Source organism: Orcinus orca, chromosome X, assembly GCF_937001465.1.
Source record: "Orcinus orca chromosome X, mOrcOrc1.1, whole genome shotgun sequence".
Taxonomy (NCBI): Eukaryota; Metazoa; Chordata; class Mammalia; order Artiodactyla; family Delphinidae; genus Orcinus; species Orcinus orca.
In genome coordinates, this window is record NC_064580.1 from 28,236,787 (window position 1) to 28,253,980 (window position 17,194).

Sequence of the window (17,194 nt, forward strand, 5' to 3'; positions counted from 1 at the left end):
TAGCTCTCCCTTTCTCCACAGAGGTTAAGGCCAACCTCGACTCTATCCCCTTCTGCCATTAGCTGCAGCACAGGACCTCTCCTCCACCTTCACACAAAAAACAGAGCCCTCCCCGCGGGCATCCCTCGCCCGCTTCCCACTAGGTCTCCTTAGTTACCTAGCCCGGCCCAGATCCTTTCCTCAGCCCCACTCCTTACAGTGGAGGAGAGGCGTCCCCTTTCTTCTCTTGGCCTCCGGATTACCTTCCCCTCTCCTCTGAGAACTCACATGTTTTAGTATCTCCTGAGCCAGCAACTACAATTTTGTCCCCGCTTCTCATATTCATTTCAACAGACTCAAGCGTCTCTCAACCTATGTGCACATGCACTCCATTAACTCCTCAGCCCCTTCCAGCTAACTACCGCCCGTCTCCCCTCCCCTTCACAACTAAATTTCTCCAAGAATCGTCTCAACTGTCTTCACATCCCCACTTTTGCTTTACTTTGAAGCCCACTTCACCACCTCCACCGTGCCTCTAAAACCTCACCAAAGTTACTAAGGACCTCCTTGTTGCTAAATCCAACGGACACTTTTGCCAACCTCATCCTGACCTCCCAGCAACGTCTGACCCCGGTGGCAGGCCCCTTCTTTCTGCCCATGCAGTATGTACCACTATACCTTCTCTGAGTCTTCCTTTGCAGTCCCCTCTGTACCTTGTTCGCCCCCTGTCCTAAATCCTGTTTTCTTGTTACTTTACACTCCCCGAGCACCTGCACGCTTATGATTCCTAAACATTGCCCGTATGTTTCTCCTGAGCGCCACAGCTCTATGTTCAGCTCTGCCAAGGCATGTCCGCCACTCCCCCCAGGTGAGCACTTCAGTTATCTTCCTTGATTCCCCCTCACCTAGCACATCAAACTCATCACTAAGCCCTATCCATTCCACCTCGTATTTTTCAACTCTTTCCACTAATCTCCATTCCTCCTTTGCCAATTCAGGCCACCATACTGCTGGTTTAGACGACTGAAACTGCTCACCAAGTCTCTCCCCCAGCCGGTGTACACCACCGCCAGGGTGCAGGCTCTATTCCACAGCCAGAGTCATCTTTCTAAATGACAATTCCATCGTGCCATCCCATTGCAAGGCTCCCCAGTGACCTCTAAACTCTTTAAGTTTAAAGGGCCTTTCCCAATCTGCCTCCTGCTTCTCCTCCAGCCAAATATTTTACCACAGTCCCTCCCTGGAGCGCCTGTGCTTTAGCCGCAGTATTTTCAGTTCTTGACGGCATCTCTGGACCCCACGCCGCAGCACATGCTCTGCCTTCTGATGAGAACATTCTTTCTGGAGTGAGCTCTACTGACCCTTCTGGACTCACGTGTCACAGATACCACCTCTTCAAGCAAACCCCACAACTCATGGTACCCATTCTTCCACTGTCACATGACTAAATATATGACTTTGAAACTGTCCCTTCACTTTTTCTCAGGGTGTCCATAAAGGCTTTTTGTGTGTGTGTGTGTGTGGTACGCGGGCCTCTCACTGTTGTGGCCTCTCCCGTTGCGGAGCACAGGCTCCGGACGCGCAGGCTCAGCGGCCATGGCTCACGGGCCCAGCCGCTCCGCGGCATGTGGGATCCTCCCGGACCGGGGCACGAACCCGTGTCCCCTGCATCGGCAGGTGGACCCTCAACCACTGCGCCACCAGGGAAGCCCCATAAAGCCTTAATAGAGGTGTTTGTTTTTTTTTTTTTTTAACAGATTGTAGATGTTCTTGATGATCTTATATACATACACCTATGTCTCTAGACTTATGGACACCCTGTATATCCCTCATTAGACTGTAAGTTCCACCAGGGTAGGGACTGTGCCTATCTGTTTCGTGGTCACATTAACAACATACATGGGCTCTCAAACAATATTATACCTGGTAACAGATATATAAACTATCTGATAAACAGACAGCATTGTATGACACTTTGGGAATTTTCCCCACTGATGTAAGTTATTTAGCAAAAGCAGAAAAACAATCTTGTCATCTTTCTTCTATGACAGTATTTATCTGAACATTAGCATTCAAGCTAAAAAACAATACACATCTGTGAACTCTGGTTTGGGTAAGGCAATCTGATGCTAATACTTCAAATATTCAATACATTTTATAAGAAGTAGTAAAGGCAGAACAGGTGGAGATAATTCAAGTTCCATAAAGATAATTCTGGATGCCAACGCCATTAGTTAGAAAATAAAAATCACTGGTATCTTATCAATTCAACATCAGTAGCTGAGGAATGGTGACAGGAATGATTCTAAACAATGTAACGAAGCAGTCTAGGTGAAAACTCAGCCAAAGATACCTTGAAAAAATGAATTCTATGTTACACCCGGACTTGAGAGAGCTATTTCTCCCCACTCCGATAGCAAATACTCCCAACCATTTGTTTTTAAACCAAAGAATAACTATCAAGTATTTCGAGCACTGGTTAATACTTACAGCAAAGGGCCTTCTGCAGTCTTCGGAGTTTCATGGCAGTCCTATAAGCCGAGAACCTGACATTATTCAGGTCAGCTGAAGAAAAAAGGGGGAAAACAAAGATCATTTGTTATTTTCTCAAAAGGCACAGATAAACTCCCAATGATTTGCCAACAACCACAAGAGGCTAGGGGGAAAAAGTCTCTTGTATATGCCCCAATTTTGGAAAGGTGCATTTTTGTCAACGTGGGGAAAGAAAAAAAAATGTCTTTTTGCTCTTTGACAATCAGGAAAGCTAAGTTCTGTGAGGGATGACAGTGGCATAGCCTGCAGGGAGCTCATATAGTCCTTGTGCCCAAGAGGGAAAAGAAGGACAGGTATTTCTTTTTTCTAGACTGTAATCTTGGTTCTATTGTAGTGAATCTTTGCTACACAAGGTGAAAGAGAACAGGGAAGATTTCCCTGAAACAGCTATGAGAATTTAGCGAACTATCAAGCGGCAACATAACATGTTTTTCTGATCATCAAAGTTATACATGCTCACTGTGGAAAACTTAGAAATTAAAGGAAAATATAAAATCAAGTAAACAAATCGTCCGTAATCCCATTACGCAAAGATATGCACTGTGAACATTTTGAATATTTCTTACCCAACACAGCCGTGTGTCTGTGTGTGTGAGATGTATTTTAAAATTTAATTGGCACAGTTAACCCTCATTCCAGGTTTAGGTCCACCTGATCCCACAGGTTCCTTCTATTTAACTATTTTGCATTTATCTAGAAAGTAACTAATTCAGCAAAGACAGGATAAAAGAGAGCTGGCTTAAAAAGAAGTTCACAAACTCACATGTGTGTACACACACACGTACTAATTGGAAGCTTTTGCTCGAAAGTTTGGATGCAAGCTAAACATACAAAAATGATACTAGATGTCAACAAGAAGAGTTGCGAGTCCACATCAGAATGGATATTTGTTTCCGTATGTATTCTGTACTAATGAAGATACTGCTATTCTAAAAGAGATTAAAATAAGTAAAATAAAACTGGGACTAAAATAAACATTTAGCTTTATATTCTAAGGTGCAATCATTCTAATATTCTGCACGGATTAACAGCTCAACAATTTCTGCTACAGTGGTTTCTACTGTCACCTGTCTATCAAGCCCCAACTTACCTCACCTAGCAGAAATCTATATTTAGATGATGCCCTCACTCAATTTTGCGTAAGCCCTGATATACGCCAAGATATATTTCTTTTCTTGCATTTTTGTGTATTTATGTTTCATGAACCCAGCTCCAAAAAGCTCCTTGAAGACAAGTACCCTGTCCCCTACTTCTGTCGTTATTTCCCAGTGACTTAACATACAACTGCTCTCTGAAAAAACAGGTCTAATACAGCTCAGGGACTGACTGACAAACTGAATGAATATGTGAACAAAAAAATGAAAAAAAGAAAAACTATACTGGCAAACATGACTAACTGCCATAATCAAACGGCACCCACAGAACCAGTTCTAATTGGAGGTTAAGAAAGGGAAATAATTTAATCCATATCCAAGCTGCTTGGGTCAACATTATTAGGTTGATGGCCTTTGCAGAGACCAACTATAACAACCTAAATTGAAATTAGGGGAAAGAAAAACAATGTCTGTAATTTACTTTAAAATATTCAATGTAAAAACCAAAAAGACTGACAATACTAAATGTTGGCAAGGATGTGGAGCAACTGGAACTCTCAGACACTGTTGGTGGGAATATAAAATAGTACGACTACTTTGGAAAACCAGGTTAGCAATTTCTCATGAAATTAAACATACATCTATCTTATGACCCAAAATTCGTCTCCTAGATATTCAGCCAAAAGAAATAAAAACACGCCCACAAAAAGATGTGTACGTGAATGCGCATAGTAGCTTTAATTCATAATAGCCGAAAACTGGAAAGAAAACTAGAGTAGAATGAATAAACAAATTGTGGTGTAGTCACACAACAGGATACTACTCTGTAATAAAAAGGAACTAACTACTGATAAAGCAACACTGTGAGCTGATCTGAAAAACATTACCCTGGGTAAAAGTCAGGCACAAAGAGTAAAAACAAAACAAACAAACAAACAAACAAACAAAAAATACTGTTTGATTCCGCTTATGTGAAATTCTCGAAGAGGTAAATCTCACCTATACACTGACAGAAGGTAGACAGATGGTAGCCGGGAGCGGGGACGGGGTGGGTAACTAATCGAAAGGAACAGTCGTATTTTTTAGATGACTGAAATGTTATATATCTTGATTGATATGAAGGTTATTTGAGTACATACGTCTGTCAAAAACTCAAACTGTACACTTAAAATGGGTACATTTTATTGTGTTTAAAGTATGCCTCAATAAAGTAGATTTTAAGAGTTAAAAAAACCCTCACAGGGACCGTACAATATGAAGTATGTGTGTGTTAGCTTAGCTACATTGCAGGGGCGGTCAGTCGTCTTAATCAGGAAAGCACACTCCAGGGGTGGTTGGCTAGCAATTAATCAAAAAGCCTCACTCCAGAGCCATCCCTGTTAAGTGCTTCAGCTATATTTAGCTCTTGTTACACCTAAAATCCTATTAATACACCTAGTATCCAAATTAATGTTGGATGGGCTTGTGTTAGTGATATTAGCGGTTTACAAGATACCAGGGCTGTTGAAAAGGGTTTAGAATAGAAACATTCCCTGCCCTTACATTAACAGGGCGTGGGAAGAATCTAGCAGGCCCTCCACCTTTAAAAATGGTGCCCTAGGCCGGATTCCAAAATCTCCAGCTGTAGTTCCTTGGATTCTTGGTTGCCTGAATTCAATTAGATGGCTGACAAAATCCTGCTGTTACAGCAGGGGTTTGCCAACTTGAGCGCACACCAGAATCACCTGGAGGGCTGGTTAAAAATACACATTCCCAAGCCCCATGCTCAGATGCTCTGATTCCACGGGTCTGGAGAGGGCCTGAGGATCTGCATCTCTAACAGGTTTCTAGGTGCTCCTGAGGCTGCTGGTCCAGAGACCACACTTTGAGAACCGCTGTGTGAAGGACTGTGGCAGGTGTGGACTGTGAGGCTCTCCCGCCAAGCACTCAAAAAGGCGGGGCTGTGACTTCACTGTGCCTTGGACACAGCCTTTAAATTGTTCTCTGCTCTGTGGCTAGTAAGTGTTCATATCTGACAGAGCTCGTTCTGAGACTTGCTTTCATTATAAACCTGGTAGCCGAGATGTGGATAGGAAGGCAGCCCTCACCGATGTCTTAACCACGGGTGGCTACCAACACATACCTACCCCAGAGAACCTGGGCAGATCCTTTTTGCCCAAATTATGATTCGAGGACCAACAGCACCAGCATCTCTTTGGACCTTGTTAGGAATGCAGAATCTCAGGCCCCACCCAGCTCTAAGACTCAGAGTCAACATTTTAACAAGATCCCCAGGTAATTCGTATGCGCCTTCAAGTACAATGGAGTCTTTAACTGTACATTTTAATACAGTTTCTTGTTCCATGTTGTTAAAGTGCAAGTATAAACTCTACAGAGACCTGTGTGGTCTATTGTTTTTGTCTTTCTACATTCCATTTTGTGGGCTTTTAGAGTATTTAATGACTATTGCAGTCAATTAGACCAAAAACTCACCTCTGGGATATATTTGTGGGTCTCTTGTTTATGATGAATGCCAATAAAAGGTATTCAATAACTTAAAAGTGTCTACTCTGTCCGATTTTCCTGGATCTATTCAGAATTCAGGACACATGGTCTAAATGAGGTCAGAAGCCCCATCCAATCCCCACCGTTCATATCAAGAATTGGCAAATTCCAGGAGCTTGAGATCCAAGTGGGAGAGGCAAGGATGATCTGATTCTTTCAGGGCGTGGTTCACGGTAGAATACTATCAGAGACAAGCATCTGGAACATTCCTGCTCTAGCAGTGCTCTCAGCTTCCCTAAAGCAGTACAAACTTTCTTCCCTTTCAAATCCTCCTTAACTACGGCACATGCTACCTGGCGTTAATCCACTCCGACACCCTCTCAAGCACACCCCCAAACACAATGCAGAGAACAAGACTTCTGCCACCAGTTTTCTATGTACCACAGTCCAACCAATTAGCAAACAGTGATTCAGGAAGACCAAAAGAAAGTAGCGGGGAAAATGTCTAGTTTTCAACATAATGCAACAGAAGCCATACAAATTTACATCCAGTAAGCATCAGTGAATTGCAACGGAGTTCTGGTGCCCTGAAAGTCCTACTCCAGAGGGTTAACCATCTGTGTTGTCTGAATCCGCCCTCTGGCTTACAGCTGGGAGAGAGAAGTCTCCGCAGCCTTGTGAAAATGTGTAGGATACACACTGAAACCTCAAGATGCGGTACAGCTGCGGACAATGTGACACTGTCCTGGACTGAGGCTGGAGCTGATCTCGTAGCTAAAGTATGCATGCAGAATACAGCTTCAAGCCCCGATCCCCAACCCCCGTGGGAGGCCAGCCTCCACTTTCCCCGGGAGCTGCCTTTCCAGGACTTTGGCCCAAGTTGTGATGAGCTCACTAGCTCTCACAACCGGAACTCAAGAGGCGTGAGACTATCCAAGAAACGAGTCACACGATGTTTGCATGGCAGCTGGTAGAGAGCGCACTTGGAAGGATAAACATGCTGAACTGTACATTCCTCTTCATGACTTGAATTATTTTATCCAGGGCTGGTTCTGGCCTAAAAATGGAGAAATCTAGAAACTTAAGGAACAAGGGGCAATATTACACCATCTACGCTCTCAAGGTGAATCACCAGCTACTGAAGTGATGGTCCATTTGACTTTTATTTTGAGGCACAAAACAAATAACAGGTTTTGCTGCACCTTTCTTTAGCCTATGGATTTCCCTTGACTTTGGTAAGTATTTCTGTTGCATGACGTTTACTTTCATTCTGTGGAAGGTAGTGGTGGAAGGTGTCAAATTCACCAGAAAAGAGGAAGGACCGATCAAGTTTGAGCCATAAACCTACACATTGGTGGACTTGCTCTTGCAAAACGACTGAAAAACACCTCAGCATTTTAAAGTTATGGGAAATTTTGGAAACTACTATAGAAATAAAACATTAAGGCCCTGCATTTCAATTTTACAGCTGCTTTCTGCCTTTTAATCATACTGCAAAAATCCTGCTACCTATGACCGAACTGAGGTCTAGAATTGAAAACAAGGAGTATTTCGGTCCAGCTTTCCAATGGCTTGTGGGCACTTTTTAGAAAGGCCCAGAGTTTCAGTATGTTTATCTATATTAGGTAGAAAGGATGACAATGACCCCATAAATGTAATGAGTGGAAAGAGCTGGATGGCTGAAGATTACCCCAACAGATGAATTCGTGGTGTGGTCTTTGTTTCCTACCAACTCTATTTCCCAGCAGAAACGTATTCCAAATCACTCAGGTGATCATGAGTGAAAAATAAAATCTAGAGGAAGTATGATTTTGGGGGGGTATAGTTCCAACTTCAGTGTTGGCATACAATGTGAATTAAACTACTACTGCATGTCCATTTTAGCAATTCTCCAAATTTTCCAAAGACGCCACAACAAGGTAGTCTCCCCCACACTAATATAATATATAGAAAGGCAGTAGATTTTAAAATATTAATAATATATCTCTGATTCCCCAGCCTCACTCTTCCTATAGCGTTCTAATGGACACTCCACACGACGAGTATTACTCTTATCAGTTCAAACTCACTAGAACAGGCGAGAGCCACGGACAGGCCTTTATGAGCTTGAGATACACTGAGTCATTTAAACCTAGTCTGGCTTGAAAGCAAATGAAGCCAAGATAGCCAGGCTTCAGAAGCTTTAGAGTACAAAGCAGAACTGTGGGGAACGCTTCAAGAGCTCTTCAATAATGCGGAGGAGTTCCGGAACGCATCTTTAAAGAATTAGCCAAGAGAGAGGAGGTACGTTAACACACGACACTTGGGCTGTAATTTTTTAGATATATTTGAGGCCTTTTACAATCTACGTTCATTAAAACCTCATCACCAACACTGAGCTTTACTTAAATGGGGAACAAATAAACCTACGTAGAGATAAATAGGAATGACACATTCATACTTGTATGAACTGCAGAAAGCTGTGAATTTATAATTACTATCAGTTGTTTCCAGGTGTGAAATGGTATTGCTTAGTTGCTACCAGTTATTCTCTAGAATTCTTCTGAAAAATGAAGAGAAGCAATAAAGGATCCAGGGTAGCACAAATGTGGAAGACTTAGAATTGTGAAAGAGAGACACAAACCAACCCAAACCAAAAATAAAAAAATAGGGAAGTTCAACTGTGAAGTAAAAGAGAGCACCAAATCCTGACTTGTGGGCTGTTCAAGGCCTTTCTGGCTCCCTCCTTTTGCTTGGCCTTCCTCAGCTCAATCTCACCACTTCTTAGCAACATTGTTCTCGTGGAAGAGTTGAAATTCAAATTAGCTTTGCTTTCTTGTTTGCTGCTCTGGTAAAAGGTTTGTTGAGAAAGCAGTTTCTATAACAAATGGCCAATGTAAACTTCTGCGGGCGGGGGCGGGGGGGTGGGGGGAGACACCATGTATCTTAAATACTATTTCTGGGCCTGAATTCTCCCTCAGATAATGGAGAGGTGACTCACGTGGACACTGCTGCACCATGTTCCTTCTACTTAAGCTTCAAATCAGAAAGGATTCGGGCTCTAATTCTCAAAGCCTTGTCCACCAAAAAGTATATATAAAATAATATTAATGGTTCAGGAAGACTCTTTAGGAAAAACTGGTTTATAGCTTTTTAAAAGACATCCACCAAATAAAAACAAACACACAGATAGAACAGAGTAATGGTTACTAGAAGGCAAGGCAGGGAGGGGAAAATGGGGAAAGTAGGTCGACTCTATGGTGATGGAGGGAAACTAAATTTTTGGTGGTGAGCACACTGTAGGGTATACAGAAGTAGAGATACAATGTTGTACACTTGAAACTCATTTAATGTTATAAATCAACGTTACTCAAGGAAAAATTATTTTTAAAAAGACATCCATCTATTCATAATCCTTCCACCTACCTTCTCGATGCTTATCGAGAGCGAGCACATAGGGAAACACAGGCCAGGAAGGCCTCTCTGAGAAAGTGACATTTAAGCAAAGATCTGAAGGGTGATGGAGTTAGCCAGGTGAAGAGTAGAAAGAAAGAGCAAAGCAAGATGAAAGGTCAGCATGTTCAAAAAAGGCTCGTAAGCAGAGAAGAGTGTAGACCCTTGAGAATCCTAAGAAGGCCCAGACTGCTGAAATCTCAGAGCGCAAGGATGAAGAATGACCCCAGGTAGGCAGGGGGAGGCCCACTGTAGGGCCCTGCACTTCATGTTAAGGACTCAGGTCCTGGGACTTCCAGCTAAACGTGGCAGATGGAACAGACTCGTTTATTCCTCATGTCAAACTACTAGGATGACAGAAAAAGAATTAAAAATGACATCTACCTAAAAGAAAAGAGACAAAACTGGAGAGGAGATCAGAAGAGACTCCAGTGTCTTGGAAGCTTGGAAGATGACCTGATGGTAGCTGATTCAGGAGAAATCCCAAGCCTAAATTCATGTGAGGGGAAGAGGGGCAGCTGGGGCACTAACAGGAAGCATATGCCCATTTACACAGCCAAGAAGTCCCAGAAATTAGAGGCCTCGGGTTCTTCTGAGGGCTGTGATGTGGCTGAAAATGCAGGGAGTGGTTGCAACTCTTTAGAGCCCTCAACACCTTCTCCCCTAGCCCATGCAGCCAAGCATCCCAGCCACCCCTGGCTTCACCCCGACAGAAGGCTGGAGGGTTGATCTCAGAAGAAGCTGCACCAGACACGGAGGCATCAGAAGTAACTAAAGCTGGGAGTGACGTAAGGCACCGAAAACAGAGGGATCAAGTGCCAGGGCACTCAAAGAACGTACATCCTTAACTCCATTCCCTACTCCCGAATTCCATATCGTGCCTTTTCTCCTTCGGTCAACTCACTGAAAAAGCTATTCCACCTAAGCACTTCCTTATTTGCCATCCTTATGGTCAGAAGAAACATCAATCGGCAAGGTCTCTAAACTGATCCTCTATCTCTGATCAGCCTTCCCTTCATGCTCCGATTAGAACCACACCAAATCAAGCCAATGCTCTTTCCTTCTGGTCTCCTTCATAACAAGAGACTAACAGTCACACAGTGCACTCTCATCGCTGGGCTGAACGATATTATTCCCTTTCTCTGACTCAGAACCTTCAGTCACTGCTCTCCCGTGTGTTCCTTGAGCCTTAACACGGGCAACTCAACTAACCGACGCAACTATCAGAACTCCACAAACTTATAAAATTACCCCAGTCTCCTTCAAGTCTCTTCTACAGTTCATTAATTAACCATCCTTTCCACACTCTCTTCACAAATGAACACACATCCCAGATTCTCCAGGGCAGAGACAGTTTAATTAAATTTTTACTCTGTATAATAAAGGTGAGACATTTTTCCATGATCAAATGTGACTTGATTTTCATACCTTTTACAATTTTTCATATAACCAAATTCACAAACAGTTTTTAAAAAGTTTGTGCCCTATTTGTCGGGGGCTGGAAAAACATACTTTCTTTGCAATAGGGTTGACACTACCTATTTCAAATCTACCATCCTTTCTCACAGTTGGGGAATCTGTGGGAAATCTATTTTCATGATAAAAATAAACAGCAGTAAATGTCCATTTCCTTTAATGCTAGCTTCATCTTTCAATGATTTCTCTGGTAACCACAGACCACAGGGCACAAACCCGCTGAATTTAGTCTGCAGACCTGTTTTTTGTTTTCGTTTGTTTGTTTGGTTGGTTGGTTTTGGCTCCCGTAATGGTTTTTTAAATTGTTGAGTGATTTGCCAACAGTTAAAAATCTGGAGACTTCCCATCGTCTTGCTTCTCCGGAAGGATCTGAAGACTCACCTTCTTGCATGTCAGTGGGGGAAGCTGAGGCCCAATTAGCCCCAAGAGAAGCTTTTCAGGTTGACCCACTTCCCACCCAGCCGCCTTCAGTCATTTAAATGACCAGTTTGGCCCCAGGAGGCATTTCCTTTTGGAGTTCTGCCTCAGCCAGACCACTTCCTATTCTCCCCCCAAATTTACTTCCACCCTCTTTTTCATGTCTATGTCAAAAGCTTTTACTGTCGAGTTCCTCCAATAACTTAGCTGTTATCTGGCTTTCACTCAAATTACGCTGTGGAAACATTTCTTACTGGGTTTTCCAAAAATTTTTCCAGCCATTAATTCTTTGGACTCCACCATTTACTAATGCATTCAAACTAAAGGACTGTGCCAACAAAAATACTGCCTCAGTACCCTGACTTTTCCAGCACAAGAATATGGGAAGACAGAACCAAAACCCGTAACTAGTGTACTGACTGTATATCATGAAGTGACCATTACTTTTACATTTAAAAATCATCAGTTCACATTTATCTAAGCACCTATTGCGGGCCTAACTGTATACTAAGCTCAGGGGTTGAAGATTCAGGCTTCTAAAATACTGGGAAAAACACAAAGATAAGTACTCCACTCACACAAAAATCAATATGTATTTTCTTTGGTTATGTGAGCAGAAACATACGCTGCAAAGAGCCGTGTATATATCAGATGCAAAAGTAGTTTCCAACACGACATAAACTATTCCGGTGAACATTTGTAAGGTTAATGGAATTGAAAATTTTCCATATAAGCCATGTTCTTTATGAAGTAGTGATTAATTTCTATGTTAGCCCACAAAGGCTTAAGATTTATTTAAACACTCAATATACGATAGAAATAAAATCTATAGCAATACTGGTAAAAATGAATGATATAACCAACTAGAAGTAGCTTTTTCTTTCATTCTTTTACTTGAGGAAGAAAAGATGAGAAAAGGAAATGGAGACTTCTGGAAAGATGGTGTTGTGTTCAATATCACTGGCACCGAAGGGCAATAAATGTTGGTGCTCAATAAATGGTTTGAATTGAATGAAATTCGGAAAGGAACTTCCCTACTTTTACCAGGTTTAAGCCGTTAGTGACATTGATACCACATTCGATTTCTCTTTAAATAATATCACTTCCCACTGCTCTGGATGAATCAGTGGAATAATTCTCGTGCTTACTTACCCCTTACAGCTTGAGCTTGGGCTTCTTTTCTGAAACACACGTTACATAGATATCAAGACTTTCCCAGACATAAAGGAGTTGGAATAAAAGGAGAAAGAACAAAGGTCATCTGGAGAGGATGCTTGTAATCTAGAAAGTGGACTCAGCTGTATTTAACTGTGGCGGATTCTGTAGGTGGTTTCACACAATACTTTCAAAGTCTTTCTCCCTGGTCTTTCTCTACTACAAAGTCTGGAGGATCTCAATTCTCTAATCTACAGCCAGCGGCAGCCATGTGGACATGGTTCTGGTCAATGCTTGACAAGATATCTGCAGGGAAGGGTTTCCTTTTCCAAAATGAAAGACAAAGAGCCTGAGAGGGAGAAGGTCCTTCCTCCTTCCTGCCTGAGGGGCAGCAGTCATTAAGCAACCCGGAGGTCAAAGGTCACTCACTAAAGATACTACAGCAGAACAAAGGCCCAGATCTCTGATGGCATCACTGAACTCTTCCTTAGCTCTCTACTGTCTCCAGACTTCTTGTTATACAAAAAACATCAACCCCTATGTGGTTAAGATACAGCTGCTCAGGTATGTTGTTACTTGCAGCAAATGTACTTCTGACACATTAACTGAGCTATAAGCAACAAAATGCAGAATACCAAGTAGAGGGCACCATCCTTCCCTTGCAATCCTCCGTGGGGCAGAGGAACAAAGCAGTAAGATCTGGGATCACAGGGTTCCCCATTCTTGCTACCAAGTGGTGTCACTGATGCAGGACAGCTTGACAGTTAATTTAATGTTTAACACAATGTTACAGTAGACGGCTTATATGGCTAAGGCACTCTTCCAGACATAAATAGATATGCGGAGCATCTAACTAGACATTTGTTTTGCATGGGACTATCACAAATCTGATTTGGCCCAGATATGAGGATTAGAATTTTTAAATATACAAGTTATTTCTCTGAAAAGTAATGTCTACGTATACATGAACACTTATAAGTAACTAATCTTTCATTAACTCTTTAGACATGTTTATATCTTTATCTCTTCATTAGTGCAAAATCTCCTTAAAGCCAAGTAGCATCTTTCCTTACTCATCGCTCTTAAGATAAATGTTATTTAAAAAATGTTAAGCTTTGGGGCTTCCCTGGTGGCGCAGTGGTTGGGAGTCCACCTGCTGATGCAGGGGACACAGGTTCGTGCCCCGGTCTGGGAGGATCCCGCATGCCGCGGAGCGGCTGGGCCCGTGAGCCATGGCCGCCGAGCCTGCGCGTCCGGAGCCTGTGCTCCGCAACGGGAGAGGCCACAACAGTGAGAGGCCCGCGTACCGCAAAAAAAAAAAAAAAAAAAATTCCCACACACCCCCAATATCCATTCCCCTCAATACCACTGTGAATAAAATAGATGCCAAAGTGGACATCAGTGGAAATCTGACCCTTAATTACCACGGGGAAAACAAATTAACCTTTTGCAAAACTCTTTTTTTGGAACGTTCCTGCCTTAGGCTGGTACTCACCCATTTAATCTTATTAGGGAAAATAAACTGTTTGGGTTTTTATTATTGTTGTTATTTGAGAGGTGGAAGAAGATAATCTGTTAAATCCTTAAGCATGAAGAGTTAGTCCAAGATAGTACACAGTTCAAGATACGTAAGTGGCCAGGAACATGATAAAATGTGCTTGTTTCTGTGTTTCTGTGTTGTGTATACGCTAGCTGGGGAGAGGAACGGGGGGGGGGGGGGGGGGGGGGACGGGGGACGGGGGACGGACATGACTCAAACTGCCCATGCACCCAGAAGTCTCATGACAGTATGATGTTTATAAAAATGAAGTATGTTTCAGTTTTATGTGTTACTTTTTCTGGAAACTAGATACTACTGATGAGATCCTTTTAAAGATACTAATATAGAAATCATTCTTAAAAAAGAAAAAAAAGACCCACCACTTAGCTGCAGCTGTTATAAAATTAATCAGAAAAAAAAAAAAAAAGGGCTTCCCTGGTGGCGCAGTGGTTGAGAGTCAGCCTGCTGATGCAGGGGACATGAGTTCGGAGCCCCGGTCTGGGACATGTCGGGGACATGTCACGGAGCGGCTGGGCCCGTGAGCCATGGCCGCTGAGCCTGCGCGTCCGGAGCCTGTGCTCCGCAGCGGGAGAGGCCACAACAGTGAGAGGCCCGCGTACAGAAAAAAAAAAAAAAAAAAATTAATCAGTGGCAGGAGCTTTTCATTAGATAATGGACTGCCTTGTCCCCTGACACAGACTGAGTTGCTTTTAATAAGAAAGGATGCCTCAGGGAGAGATCCGCATTCACCCATCGTCTAGACAATACATTTGAATCAAGAAATGAAATGTTCATGTTAGTGGGAAAAGACTCTTCTTTATCACCTCAAAACCCTGATGTAGTTGGAAGCTGCCTGATATGAAGCATGTCCTCCCTCACTTGACCCGTTTGAGGGTTCAGTCCAGGAATTCGGCAGACTCTTGAGTTCCTCTGTACATCTCCTAGATGGCTCTGAAGTCTCACAAATGAGTGTTCCCCTCTCCCTTTTCAGTAGCCATGTCCAGGCTCCCCCTACCCCCTTTTCATTGAATCCTACTGCACAGCAGGCAGGAACCATCCCCCCCTTCTCTACCTCTTATCTCAGCTTTCACTGAATCTGACCCAGCCTTTATTCTCCTTTGACTCCTGGACAAAACTATTTGGGGACAAGCTTAAAGCAGCCTTTTAAAAAAATGTAGGTGACTCTTACTTCAACCCTTTTTGTACCCAAGTATTCCCTATAGAGTTTACGAGAAAAATGGGAAGTGGCGAGCCGATGGCAAAAGGAACGCTAACACTCACTGAGCGCTCAAGGGCAGATGGTGTTGTACCTGATGCCACTGAGTCCTCACAACGCCCTGAGTTCCACATCACCAACCTCATTCAAGGTCAGAAAAATGAGGCTCACAGATCTTTAGTAAGTTCCCTAAGGTTGCATCCCAGAGCCTGGATTCCAGGCCAAATCTTTCTGACACCCAAAGCACTTGATGGCCTTCCCCACTGCTCCTCTGTTATAGGAGAAACGGGGCTTCGCTTGCCCAGTGTGCTTGTAATCCTAACCAGCATGAGGGTGATGGGTGGTAGGCTCAGAAGGGCCACGATGCAGGGCAGGGGACAGCGGGCGGGGCAGGTTGAGAGATCCCAGAAACCTTCATATAAAGAAAAATGAGGACCAGAGAAAGGGAAGCTGAAAGGTCAGTGGAGTGACCAGGAAGGCAACTAGACCTCTTATGATCAAATGTCCAGTTCTTCTTATCCAGAGAAGCTTTGGGAGTAGAGAAATAAACCCCGGCAATGTGAGTTTCTACCCCAGAAGCATTTTGTTCCCATAGAAACACGTAGCTGCATTCTATTCATACCCTGCAGTGCATGAGGCACTCGGAGGGTTAAATTAGATTTTGGGACTTGGGGACCTAACCACCCTTTATAACACATTTTATTCCAAGTTGTAAGCAACTAACTTACAAATAAACTTTCGGAACACAGCCCGGGGGTAAGTTCAAAAAGGACTAAATCTTGTCTCAAGGCAGGAATGCGTTCTTGCCTGACTGCTGAGGGATTTAATGGTTACTGGGCAACCAGGAATTAAATTCTTTACGTAGCTTTAATTTATCTCTACCTACTCCTTTTGGGTATTCCTTCGGGGATAATAAAACCAACAACATTACTTTCATCAAATGAGAAAATGATATAGCATCTGAGAACTAGAAATCTCTCATTTTAAATCTTCCTTTTCCAGACGAGAAAGCAAAGGACTAGAAAGTTCTCGGTAGCTTGTCCTGGGTTCCCTAGTCGGAATGAGAAACAAGGACTAGAAGCGAAGGGTTTCTCTTTTTTCCCTCCTCCCTGCAGAGAAAGGGTGCTTTAGTTAAATCAATAAAATAGCTGAGGAACTCAAACAGGCAAATGCCAAAAATTTTCACATAAGCCCGAAGCATCATGTTCCTGTATGTTCCCCCACCTTCTCTTATGTATCATTTTATTTTATTGTAGTAAGAACACTTAACTTCCTAATGCAGCATCCCTTCCCTGACCGAGTCAGAGAACAAAATACAAAGGCTCATCCTCAGCGGGACTTTGAAACTACTCTTCTGGCTTAAGGGCTCCCACTTGCTCCCAATTTGAACAGAGACCCTGAACTTCTTTAACCCTGACAAGTATTTGACACGTTCATGTTACATCTGAAAAACGAATTTTCCCAGAAGCCAGCAAGTCCTAATTTTCCCCCGTGAGAGGAGTTTCTAGACCTTGTGATCTTCTTCAATTTTCAAGATTCAGCTCCTTCTAAACCACCCTGACACAGAAAGTCACGACGGTTCGGAGGCGGAGCGTGTTACAGGCGGAAGTCAGGAAGGGAGGACAGGCGCGGTTTCTTTTCAAGAACATCATTTAGTCCAAAGCCCAAAGAAGGCAGCCAGGTCCTAAGCACGCCCTTCAACGTGTCAGCCCGTAAAACAGTTCCTCTCCGTCCTTCTAGGAATCTTAATTTCTCCATTTAATAATAATAGTTTTTGTTTGTTGTAGACATCCTGAGAGCCAGTTAGCATTTATACAGTTTTTAATGGTTGTCTAGGCCACTAGACAA

The 17,194-nt window shown here is 43.0% G+C and overlaps 1 protein-coding gene across 5 annotated transcripts in view; it reads right to left on the reverse strand.

The window, feature by feature from the left end:
• The window catches only part of DMD (dystrophin), a 2,251,544-nt gene that overhangs the window by 112,474 nt on the left and 2,121,876 nt on the right, over positions 1-17,194 (reverse strand). For all 5 annotated transcript variants that reach the window (XM_049704774.1, XM_004281026.3, XM_004281027.3 and 2 more), the window contains one exon: positions 2,470-2,544. In XM_049704774.1, the coding sequence (XP_049560731.1) occupies positions 2,470-2,544 (75 nt within the window). The remainder of the gene's footprint in view (positions 1-2,469; positions 2,545-17,194) is intronic.